This window comes from Borostomias antarcticus (assembly GCF_949987555.1).
Source record: "Borostomias antarcticus genome assembly, chromosome: 1".
In the NCBI taxonomy this organism is placed as follows: domain Eukaryota; kingdom Metazoa; phylum Chordata; class Actinopteri; order Stomiiformes; family Stomiidae; genus Borostomias; species Borostomias antarcticus.
The window spans coordinates 33,737,369-33,749,872 of NC_140234.1; the positions used below are offsets into that span (position 1 = coordinate 33,737,369).

Genomic DNA, 12,504 nt, shown 5'->3' on the forward strand with positions numbered 1-12,504 from the left:
TCCTCTCCAATTTCCAAAACGTTGCTAGTTTTGTGAAGACTTCCCATTCACATTCATTAACAGCCAAGCAGAGCAGTAGTGGAGGGAGGAGTGGGCTGGTTCAGAGTCTGCAGACAGTAGTTTACAAGATGTACATTTGAGATGAGAGTTATACGGCCAATGACATGTTAAATCTATAGTCTATAGGCGAGATATATAGTCTATAGGCGAGATATAGTTTTCTATGAAGTCAATCATTTTAATGTGCAGACACTTTATTTTCATCCACCTGAAAGTGTCTGCAGTTTACTTTGAATGCTTGAAGTTATTATCGTTAAAATGCAATTTGAGACACTAGTCTATATAACAGGTGTCACTGTGTTGCTTGGCAGTATTGTCTTTATGCTCACTTGCCCATGCTGGGTTCGATCTTGGCTGTACAGAAATCATCACACTTCACACTAACAGATAGTATACATAAAGCATTAAACATGGTAATTTAGTGGACTCTATTGAGGTAGCCTACATCTACAACTATCCACACGAATGAGAAATATTACGTTATGGTGCATTCCATTTGTCTCGGGAGGTGCGAGTGGGAACTGGCAATGGTCACTCCCGAGGTGAGCGTTCCAGTTGCAACAGCTGATCTCGTTATCAACACCTAACTAGTAGCTCTAGCCTTTGTTAGCAAACAAGTTGATAACAACGCACTAAGTGGTATTGTGCACACAAAACACCATAATCAGCAATAGCTTTAGCAGCTTGTTTGTCGCTCTCTACACTGCAGCCAGTAGTCTCGTCAGGCGCAAGGCGAAATTTAAATATTGCTGATTTAAATAATAACACTGCTGCAGCATCATCTTCCATCTGCTGGACGGAAAAATTATGGTAGACGGGCTCTAGACCTTCTGGATCAAGCTGAAAAAGTAAATAGACACCAGCCTGTTGACGCGAGCATAACTGATCATGGCTGGATCATGGATGTATTATAAGAAGTGGATAAGGCATGCAAAGATGGCGGCCCATTCAATCCAAGCTCGGTATTGCAAGTGGCGCCAAGAACCTGAAACCTATGAGGAAACTGAAACCTAAATCCCCCACTACACTGAAGTTACAGTAATATGGGTACTATAGAGCCACCTATGAATGAATCATGGTCAAAATTTAATGGCGAGTTCCTTGGCCCATGCTGCACCCCTCCACCGAGTTTCATGCATATCGGGGCGGTAGTTTTTGTTTAATCCTGTCCGCCTGCATCCAGACAGACACACACACACACACACACACACACACAGACAGACAGACAGACAGACAGACAGACAGACAGACAGACAGACAGACAGACAGACAGACAGACAGACAGACAGACAGACAGGGGCAAAACATTACCTACCGCTCTGCGGGGCTTTGCCCCTGGGGCGGAGGTAAAGATGGAGTCTCTTGATGTGCGATGGCTTGTATTGCATTCTGACCTCAAAAATACAGGTCTACAGATGGGAACACTTAAGCGACTTTATTCTAATTTGATAAAGCGTCAAGCCATTCTTCCCCACAAATGCAAATAGTTAGCTGCAAGCAATCACTCCCGTAAAATACTCTAATGTAATACTCAGAGGCTGGAAACTTCATTGCCTAAATCAATTCCCTATCCCCGCGGGACAAGCAAGCCTACATTTAGTGAACACCCGCATTTCAAACTGTTTGTGGCAGGCTGTATAGGAATGTGTTTAGCGGGAGGGCTCAAATTAGCCACAATGACAATCAACCAGCATCTTTTTTGAATGAATCTCTGCTAATAAACAAAGGGCCTGCTCCTTCCCTCACAGCATGTGATGTGAGGTACCTAGTGATCGTTTCAACGCTGTCGCTCTGCCTGATTGATGCCCCCCCCCCAACCTCAGGAGAGCTGCACGGAGCTGCCTCTCATAAAAAGATGATGCATCAAACTGCACCAGAAGCTCAAATGCAATCACAGGGCCCTAAACCCTCGCTCATCCCTGAGAAGAGATCAAAGACAGCCTCATGAGCACGAAGACACCTGAGGTGTTTTATTCCAAAGATGACACTTAATTCCAGTCCCTGTAATGAGATAGAGACTTGTTAAAATGAGAGGTGCAAACCGTTCCTCTCAGGACTTCACGATTTAACACTAAAGCCTTGGATACACTAGAAGACTTTCACAATATTAAGAGATTATGAAATTACTGGGAGTATACACTAGACTGGCTTCTGCTGATTTTTGTATGACAACTGAACAACTGGGTATCGCACATTTAACGACTTGACCAGGTGGTAATGAGTTTACACTACACGATTGCGTCCAGAATCTGCTCAAAAATATCAAACATGTTTGATATGCTCTGACTCGCTCCGACTTGGATCGGGAGAAGTCTGTTCTCATCATACTCTTGCCGATTTAAATCTGTACCCCTCATACACTTACAGATTTCTGTGCCAATATATAAAGTATAAGTATAAGTATAAAATCGGGCATAATATCTTGTAGTGTATCCTCAGCTTAACACAGCGAGGCTTAATTCCTCATGCTCACTTCCCCTGACAGTCTGGGGTGAATTTACTAAGAGATTGCACGGCTTTTGTTAACGCTATATACCTGTGCAAATAACCTCAAAAGAAACCTTGCTATTCACAATTAATTTGTACTCTCAAAGGGTGAAATATTGTGCTAGCTTTGTTGCAATAATAGTATATTCACAAAGATTGCCGCTAATTGCCGCATGCAGTTGTTATTATTATTTGCGTCTTCAGAGAGTTGGTGGTAATTGAATCGACAGCATAAGCGACAGCATAATGACAATGGTAAGATCACACCCTGAGCTTCCTGCCTTGAAAATGCATGTTTATCATATCATAGCAGAGGCCCATAGACCTCCATTATAAAGGGGGTGCGCGCAAAGAGGAAAAAGGAGCTAGCTTTCTACTACACGGATTGGTTAAATGTTGGTGTGAACAGATCGGTTTCATTGAGGACAAAGTGACATTTGAGCTAAACTTGCTATGACAGTGACGTTCCCCGGAGCACATAGCGGGCACAAATGACACGCAGTTCATGGTCCTATTAGCGGCCACAATCTACTCTTTGCGAATTTGCCCCTCCGACTTATATCTTATTGGAAATCATCACTATTATGACTTTATTTATTTGGGAACATTATCCATTTCCTAGATGCCACTGTGGGAATCATTAATTGGGGGAAAAAACACTTTACACCTATCTATACTTTACACACTGTAACCAGAGCTGCATATAAATGCAGCAGTATGCAGCAAAGCTGTCCAAGGAGCACATCTACAATATCTACTGTAGCCAGCACCATGCACTGAACCATCACTCATCTCGCACACACAAGACACACATCATTACGCTGATCATCAAGGGATTATCAAAAATCTTTATCGGCCCCAGAAATAGTTATCCCTTAATGGTAAATGTCCATAATGGTTAAAACATAATCAATACTTCATAATTGTACTTAATTATGTACCTAATTGTACATAATTGTAACGTATCAGGAGCTCAGCCTCCTCACCTACTGCTGGGCTGAATCCTGCGGTCTCCTCTCCTCCAGGTCACTCTGGGTCGAGGAGAGGCTCGGGGCTTGCACTCCAGGTACACGTCCCTCCCCAAAGTGGCTATCACCCTGACGGGGCTGCGGCTGAAGATGGGCGGCGACGCTATGGAGGAGACAAACACCACGGCTGAAGAGGAATCTGATCATAGTACAATACTCCTTCATAATAATAATAATAATAATAATAATAATAATAACTAGAAAGGGTACTCAGAGAGCACAGGACTCCGCCCATCAATGCATTTTGTTGGTGTAATCAAGTTGAAATGGTTAAACTCACTTCTCAATATAAATATAGCACACTTGCACCAGTGAAGAGTAAACTTTTTGGTGTTGTAACTAATAGTGTTTTTTTTAGAGGTGGTCATGTATGAACACAACTGAACATGCTTTGTGAATTTTTTTCAATCAGCCATTACAGACAATAACAGAAGACATAAGATACAGAAATTAAGTCCAATGTTCATTCCTCTGGGGGGTAAAATGGACGTGCACTAGCCCAGTGTCCATGTCTCTGGGAGGGGTAGAAGGGCATTAGTCCTGTGTCCATGCCTCTGGGAGGGCTATGTGACGGATAATACTGTTTTTTTTCCCCGTTTGTTTCAACACTCATTAAAAAGAACACATAGTGGGCAAAACCTCAGCCCAGATGTGCAGGTAGCTTATGATTTATATGTAGGCTAATACCACAGGATCCAGGGTAAGAATTTTCCTAATACAGTGTTTATCTGATTTGTTTTTCATGAATCAGATATGATTTTGTTTTACATGCATAGAAACAAAAGACAATATTGGGCGTACACAGCAGAAAAAAGTAGATTTGGGTCGACGCATTGCTAGACTGATACTTTACCGTTCGGCCACCAGTGGAATAGTAAACCCGGCAGGAGTAGATATAAAGGGAAGGAAGCTGGTCCAAGTATGGCAAATGTTGTTTTCTTTTAATTTGTGTATCCACCCAGTGATTCTGATCCGTAATAAAATGTAATGTGTTCTAATTTGGCCCAGGCTACACCCCTCCACCGAGTTTCATGAAAATCGCTCTGATAGTTTTTGTATAATCCTGCTATGTGACCGAACAAACGAAATAAATAACACACACGACTGAAAATATACCCTCCGCCAGCGGTCGCTGGGTGGAGCCAATAATAATAATAATAATAATAATAATAATAATAATAATCCATCCATCCATCTTCATCCGCTTATCCGGGGTCGGGTCGTGGAGGCAGCAGCTCCAGCAGGGGGCCCCAGACATCCCTTTCCCTAGCAGCATCAACCAGCTCTGCCTGGGGAATCTTTAGCCGCTCACAGGCCAGTGCGGAGATGTAGTCCCGCCACCTAGTCCTTAGTCTACCCAGCGGCCTCCTCCCAGCCGGACATGCCTGGAACACTTCCCTAGGGAGGCGCCCAGAAGGCAGCCTCACCCTTTCGACGCAAAGGAGCAGCGGCTCTACTCCGAGTCTCTCCCGGATTACTGAATTTCTCACCTGATCTCTCAGGGAGACGCCAGCCACCCTCCGGAGAAAACTAATTTCGGCCGCTTGTATCCGTGATCTCGTTGTTTCGGTCATGACCAATCCTTCATGACCATAGGTGAGGGTGGGGACGAAGATAGACCGGTAGATCGAGAGCTTTGCCTTTTGGCTCAGCTGTCTTTTCGTCACAACAGTGCAGTAAAGCGACTGCAGAACCGCACCAGCTGCTCCGATTCTCCGGCCAAACTCCCTCTCCATGGTTCCCTCACTTGTGAACAAGACCCCCAGATACTTGAACTCCTTCACTTGGGGTAAGGACTCATTTCCTACTCAGAGCGGACAGGCCACCGGTTTCCTGCTGAGAACCATGGCCTCAGATTTAGAAGTGCTGATTCTCATCCCAGCTGCTTCACACTCAGTTGCGAACCTATCCAGAGAGTGCTGGAGGTCGCAGGCAGATGATGCCATCAGGACCACATCACCTGCAAATAGCAGCGACGCGATCCCCAGCTCACCGAACTGCAAACCCACCTCCCCACGGCTACGCCTCGATATCCTGTCCATGAACATCACAAACAGGATTGGTGACAAAGCGCAGCCCTGGCGGAGGTCAACCCCCACCGGAAAGGAAGACGACTTACTGCCAAGGACCCGGACACAGCTCTCGCTCTGGGTGTACAGGGATTGGATGGCCCTAAGTAGGGACCCCCTCACCCCATACTCCCGCATAACCGTCCACAAGACCTCTCGAGGGACCCGGTCGTAAGCCTTCTCCAAGTCCACAAAACACATGTAGACAGGTTGGGCAAACTCCCAAGCCCCCTCCAAGATCCTCGCGAGAGTGAAGAGCTGGTCGGTGGTTCCACGACCAGGACGAAATCCGCATTGTTCCTCTTCGATCTGAGGTTCGACTATCGGCCGGACCCTCCTTTCCAGCACCTTGGAGTACACTTTCCCTGGGAGGCTGAGTAATATTATGCCTCTATAATTGTCACACACCCTCTGGTCCCCATTTTTGAATATTGGGACCACCACCCCAGTCTGCCACTCCTTTGGCACTGACCCTGACTTCCATGCAATGTTTAAGAGGCGTGTCAACTAAGACAGCCCCTTACCACCCAGCGCCTTCAGCATTTCTGGACGGATCTCATCAGTCCCTGGGGCTTTGCCACTGTGGACTTGTTTGACTACCTCAGTGACCTCCTCCAAGGAAATTGACGACCCCCCATCATCTTCCGGCTCTGCCTCGATCGTAGAGGGTGGATAAGTCGGGTTCAGGAGTTCCTCAAAGTGCTCCTTCCAAAGCTCAACAACCTCCTCAGTTGAGGTCAGCAGTGTCCCCTCCTTGCTGTATACAGCTTGGATGGTCCCCCGCTTTCTCTTCCTGAGGTGTCTGATGGTCTTCCACAAACACTTTGGTGCCGACCGAAATTCCTTCTCCTAATAATAATGTTATCATTAACAGGCGGACCAATGATAAATGAGTCATCGCGGTTGTTGTGTAATATTGTATCAGCATTCTAACAATTCTAGCGATCTGCATTGCTGTGTGGATTAGGCAGTTATAATTATACTGTTAGACTGGCATTTCTAGCAGATGTGAAATATGTCATCTCTGCTGCTGAACCTTAACATTTAACAGTTACCGTCAGTGATGCTTACTGTCCGGCAGCAACCGCGGGTCGACACATCTGATGAGTCAAATTTTGCTACAGGCAGAAATCCACTATTCAAATTCCAGACATAATTCGAATGACCTTTGCATACAGTGTCTAATGCATAAAATTGTGGGGAACATCAAATGCATTGCATTCTCAACTTTCTTGCTATACAGTAAATGGCAATTGCAGCCATGTTCATTATCATGTGCGGTTCATAGTTGTGGCGGTGACAGAGACAAGGTTATTAACTCAATAACTCAACATGGCACAGCAGCACCATGCTGAGGGACGTGTGTCAAGTGCAGATCCCTGGTTGGTGTTGGCGGGTCCTGTCCGGTGTGTACAGCTGCCCTAGACATCGCCACCATCTATAAGCTGCAAGGCTTTGTCAAGACTCGTTATTCAAATACTGAGTGATGCTGTGTAGGTGACATTAAAGATGATGACAATTCAATCCCAGAGTTGGCTGCCAGCCAGGCCCTCCTCCCTTGCATCCAGCCCCCCCCTCCAGCCCCCTGACAGGCATGTGCCCTCCCCCCCCCCCCCCCCCCCCCCGACAGGCATGCGCCCCCCAAGTCCCGGAGGAAAGCAGGAGAGAACAGAGTGCTTGTTGTGGCTGTTTGTGTTTGTTTTAATCAAAATAGTAAGAGCTGGCCTGCAGCTGGTGACAACCCTCCCTTTGGTGCCTCCCCTCTCTCTCTCTCCTTCTCATTCTCTCTCTCTTCCCCCCCCCCCCATCTCTCTCTCTCTCTCTCTCTCTCTCTCCCTCCCTGTAGAGCTAGATCTGGGGCGAGATCGCGGGCGAGGGCGCTGCCGTGTAGCCTCCGATGGTGACTCATCTGCCAGGCTGTTATTAGCCATGTAATCTGTCCTGATAGTATTTGCTTGTGGACATCTCACGAAGGACGCAGGTCACCTGGAAGCCAACGCCTGGGGGATACGGATACCCGAGCATCCATCAGCTGGGGCGGGGGGCGTGGAGCTCCTTGTCAGCATACATAAACATTATCAGAATCTAGGCCTTCAGAGTACCCTAGACACTGGATCTCTTTAAACACGCTGGTTCTTCTGTTGCATCTCGCGGTGCAATCGCTGTAACTCTGCCTTCTGTTTATGGAAGCCAAGAGGTACTGTAATCCATCCCCCGAGAAACACGATGCATTCACATTTTTTAAAAGAAGGAACTGGCCTCCTCTGCCGTGCAGGGGGGACATAAAGCAGACTGTAAATCAAACTGACCCACAGGATGAAGGCAGCACCCGATGTGTCTCAGTATTGGAGCTGACAGGGAGAAAATGAGTGTTTCAACTCAGTAGTGGACGACGGAGGTTCAGTCCTCTGTCAGAGCTGACGCGTCGCCGTTCACAGAGCCACCACCTCAGCTGAGAACAGCTTCTCCGAACAAGTGAATAATACAGGAAAAATGCTCTCTAAAATGCTCACACACGGAGTAAATGTGCAAGTAAAATGATGACTAGCTCAAGAAGCAGTTCCCTGGAAGATTCAATTCTGTGCTTGAGTCATCTTGTGAATAATATTCTGTTACATTTATAAAGAAACACAAATGAGGTGGAATTCTTCAGGCGTTTCCTCCATTGTTCAGCTGTTCCGCCAAGACGATCCAACGAGGCCACGAGCCAACTCTGCACACCTCATGTTCAGCAGACGGGGAGTTGCGTCGACACGACTGGCGCGCTGGTACAGTACTGTATGAACAGTGACGTTTCGCACGGAGAGACATACGTCAAAAAACCCTAGGATTTTATGATGGTTGAGTCTCAGAGAAACAACCAATGCCCTTCCCTAGCTGTCTTCCCCTGAGCTCAAGGCCTTGTTTTCCATTCCACCCCAGACAAAGGACACACTGCTCGATGCCCTCCACAGCCCCGTCCTGACAGGCACCTCACTGAAATCACCCACAAGAGGCCCTTCTTTTTATTCATGCCAACAACTGTTAAATCATTGACCAATGACCAGCCCACCTCAAGGTTTAGTTTTCTATCTCTCCTACCTCGTATTCCTTGTCATATGCCAATACTCTGACAGCAATTTTGTTCTTTATCGACTGTCAAGAAGCAAACTTTCCCAAATGGAAAAACTGCCCCTTTTAAATTCAAGGATGAAGGCTATTTCATTCAGAAAAGCCTAATATGAACTCTCATTCTCACAGAATAACAAACACACACAGACGGGGAGTAGCGTGAGGTTAAGGTGTGATGTCGTGAGGTTAAGGTGTTATGTCGTGAGGTTAAAGTGTGATGTTGTGAGGTTAAGGTGTGATGTCGTGAGGTTAAGGTGTGATGTCGTGAGGTGAAGGTGTGATGTTGTGAGGTTAAGGTGTGATGTTGTGAGGTTAAGGTCTGATCATGTGAGGTTCAGGTGTGATGTCGTGAAGTTAAGGTGTGATGTTGTGAGGTTAAGGTGTGATGCCAGGAGGTTAAGGTGTGATGTTGTGAAGTTAAGGTGTGATGTTGTGAGGTTAAGGTGTGATGTCGTGAGGTTAAGGTGTGATGCAGTGAAGTTAAGGTGTGATGTCGTGAGGTTAAGGTGTGATGTAGTGAAGTTAAGGTGTGATGTGAGGTTAAGGTGTGATGTTGTGAGGTTAAGGTGTGATGTTGTGAGGTTAAGGTGTGATGTTGTGAGGTTAAGGTGTGATGTTGTGAGGTTAAGGTGTGATGTCGTGAGGTTAAGGTGTGACGTTGTGAGGTTAAGGTGTGATGTCATGAGGAGGTGTGATGTCGTGAGGTTAAGGTGTGATGTTGTGAGGTTAAGGTGTGACGTCTGTCTCACGTAAAAGTAGTGTTAGTGTTAAGATCTCGAACTGACCAACCACTGAAATCAGGATAAATACCTAAGATCTTGAGCTCTGCGCTGGAGTAGATGGCTCCGTATTTATTCTCAGCGATACACTGGTACATCCCAGAGTCTTCCTTCTGCACTTTCTGGATAATCAGCTCTCCGTTCACCTTGTCCACTCTGCCCTGTAACAAAGAAAAGACTTACTACGATACAAACAGTAGCATGACTCACATGAAGCAGGGAAGGAGAGCACACAGATACAGTCAACAATAATGATATTGTTTGATAATGATGATACAGTGATGTACAGTGATAGTACAGCGTTGTCTCGGCAGCCTTGCAGCTCTCTGGATGTACAGTATGGTTATCTATGGCTGTGGTATATATACAGTAGCACTGTTGTGTGTGATTATGGTTGTAGTGAACAGAGCAGTGTTGTTTATGGTTCTGTAGGTTGTAGTGTGTACAGACAGTGTTCTGTAGGTTGTAGTATGTACAGACTGAGCAGTGATGTGTGTGATAGTATGTACCTGCGGGGTTAGCGGGATGCCATTGCGTAGCCAGCGATAGGTGGGTCTGGGCTTCCCCGTGGCCTTGCATTCCCACTGGAGATGTTCTCCGCTATCCAGCTGGGTGTCATTAATCACGCTGATCCACTGCGGGTAGGCTGGAAGATAGAACGCGTAAAGCCTTGAAAAACGTGCGCGCGAGCACACACACACACACACATACACAAACAAAATGAAGGGCAAGAATGCACACACACACAAACACACCACACACGTGCGCGCAAGCACACACACACAGATGCGTGCGCACACATGCGTGCACACACAATGCAGGCATACAGATACTGTACACACAGCACACACCACTAGGCTTGAGTAATGTAACCTACAGTATGTGGCATAGGCAGCATGGTCATTCCAGAATACAGATGGAGATAGAAAACAATATTTCCACTTTCACTGTTCAATACTGCGTATCAACACTATACAGTTTCTGTTACGGGGCCGCCTCCACACTCATCCACTCCAGCCCTTCCGCAGCCGGTACATACTGTGCGCCGTTCAGGCTCCGTTCCGTGGCGTTCAGGATCTCCAGAATTCCCACCCCCCGCCTCCGGAGCTGGTGGGTGTTCACGCTCCTCATCCCCGGAGAGCGACCCCGAGAGACCTGGCACAATCCCTCCGACGCCGCAGATGAAGGCAATCACGGTGATTGATGAACGAGCTTACGGCGGAGCTCTGCACACCGGGTCTCATTCATCTAATCAACCTCAACCTACAAGAATCCTGGTCTTCTCGGCGCTCATCGCCAGATCTTCCCATAGCGTTCCTGTGGCAAGTACCTAGATAGTTGAGCCTACTTTGACTGCTGTCCGTATCTCAGTTGTGTTTTTTCTGTCGTTTTTCTTATCGTGTTTTCCGTTTATCCCCAGACCTGGTGTGCAGTGCTGCTTGCCTGTCAATCCACCTCTGGACTGACACTATTGATTCCTCGACCCCTGCCTCGCCCCCGACCTCGATCTTGGATTATATTTACTGGATTACGTACGCTGATCGCCTGACCCCGCCTGTGACTTTAACTCAGATTTTTACCTTGCCCCCAAACTGTTTTGTTGCACCATTAAATGCCCTGCTGGGCAAACCGTCCACTGTCTCCTGAGTTGTGCGTTTGAGTCCTTTGCCAACCAGCCATAACAGTTTGTTTGTTTGTTCACCGTTCAATACTAATCAATGGTTTCGGTTTGCTGCGTTTTATTCAGTGTACGGTATCACATTCCCAGGTGCCGGTGGAGGGACAGCTTGAGTTAAGTCTAGCAGAGACACAGGCCCTGAGTTACTGCCCCTGCCCACGGCCATAAACCTCTCTGTCTGGGCGCCCTGCCCTCCATGCAGACTGGGCCCAGATAATGAGCCACCCCACCCTTAGAAACAACATGATTCCCAGGCCCCTGTCCTCCCTGGCAAGTCTCTTTCTCCCATGCATAATCATTCAATCAAACCACAGGGAGAAAAAAAGGTATCACACAGAAGGTGCCATATGCAAAGAGTAGAGTGTTGTACGTGTGTAGCATGCCGGGGCTGCTAGCTCAGCAGAGGCCTCGTGTCTGTGGGTACCGGCCAGTTGATGGGAAGCTCTGACAGCACATTACTGCAGCAGACTACTCAGACACTCACCCGCACATGTGGGCGACATGTGCCTTTGTAATACGACACCGCAGACAGTCCCTGTTACAACTAAAAGGTTTCAGTTCAAAACGTATCATTGGTCACACTAGGTAAATGGACCTTGCATACATTTCCTATCTGGAAAAATGGCCAAGCACAATAAAAGGAAATACTCTGCATGTTACTGTATATGCATTTATACAATTTACATTTATACCACATTTATATAAGAGGAAAACCTTGACACCTTTCGATACTCATTAAGACTGTATTACCGTACTGTACAATCCTTAAGAACCAACACATGACAAAGAAAGGCCAAGTCATGAAGTGGCATATTTTCACTCTAGGCAATATGTGTTGTGCTGTTTATGACATAATGCTGGCTGGATTGGAGTCAGTGGCACCGGTGCAGAGATAAGACCAGAGATGAACAGGACTCTCCAGTACCCCAGAGTAAGACAACTATCAGTGAAAATATCTGGGGATTCAATCTAGATCAAACCAGACAATAATCAGTCATCTAAACTGCTGCGGAGGAGATAAAATTGGGCCAATACTGGGCCAATACTATTGTACGTATCAATACTACAGTTTCAGTTTATTTATTCGCCGTTCAATGCTAAATCAATGGTTTCGGTTTGCTGCATTTTATTCAGTGTACGGTATCACATTCCCAGGTGACGGTGGAGGGACAGCTTGAGTTAAGTCTACCAGAGACAGGCCCTGAGTTACTGCCCCTGCCCATAAATCTGGGACAAAAAGCACCAGAACACAATAAGACAAAGGCGTTTTTTGTTCTGGCCGGCCCACATAT

General features: G+C 46.6%; 1 protein-coding gene across 1 annotated transcript in view; it reads right to left on the reverse strand.

Moving 5' to 3' along the window:
- Nucleotides 1-12,504, reverse strand: part of cntn5 (contactin 5) — a gene marked incomplete at its 3' end in the record, with an annotated part of 117,996 nt that overhangs the window by 30,190 nt on the left and 75,302 nt on the right. The window contains exons 9-11 of the mRNA XM_084437795.1: nt 10,044-10,180; nt 9,566-9,695; nt 3,534-3,678 (exon numbers count right to left, since the gene is read on the reverse strand). Coding sequence (XP_084293921.1) covers nt 3,534-3,678; nt 9,566-9,695; nt 10,044-10,180 — 412 coding nt within the window. The remainder of the gene's footprint in view (nt 1-3,533; nt 3,679-9,565; nt 9,696-10,043; nt 10,181-12,504) is intronic.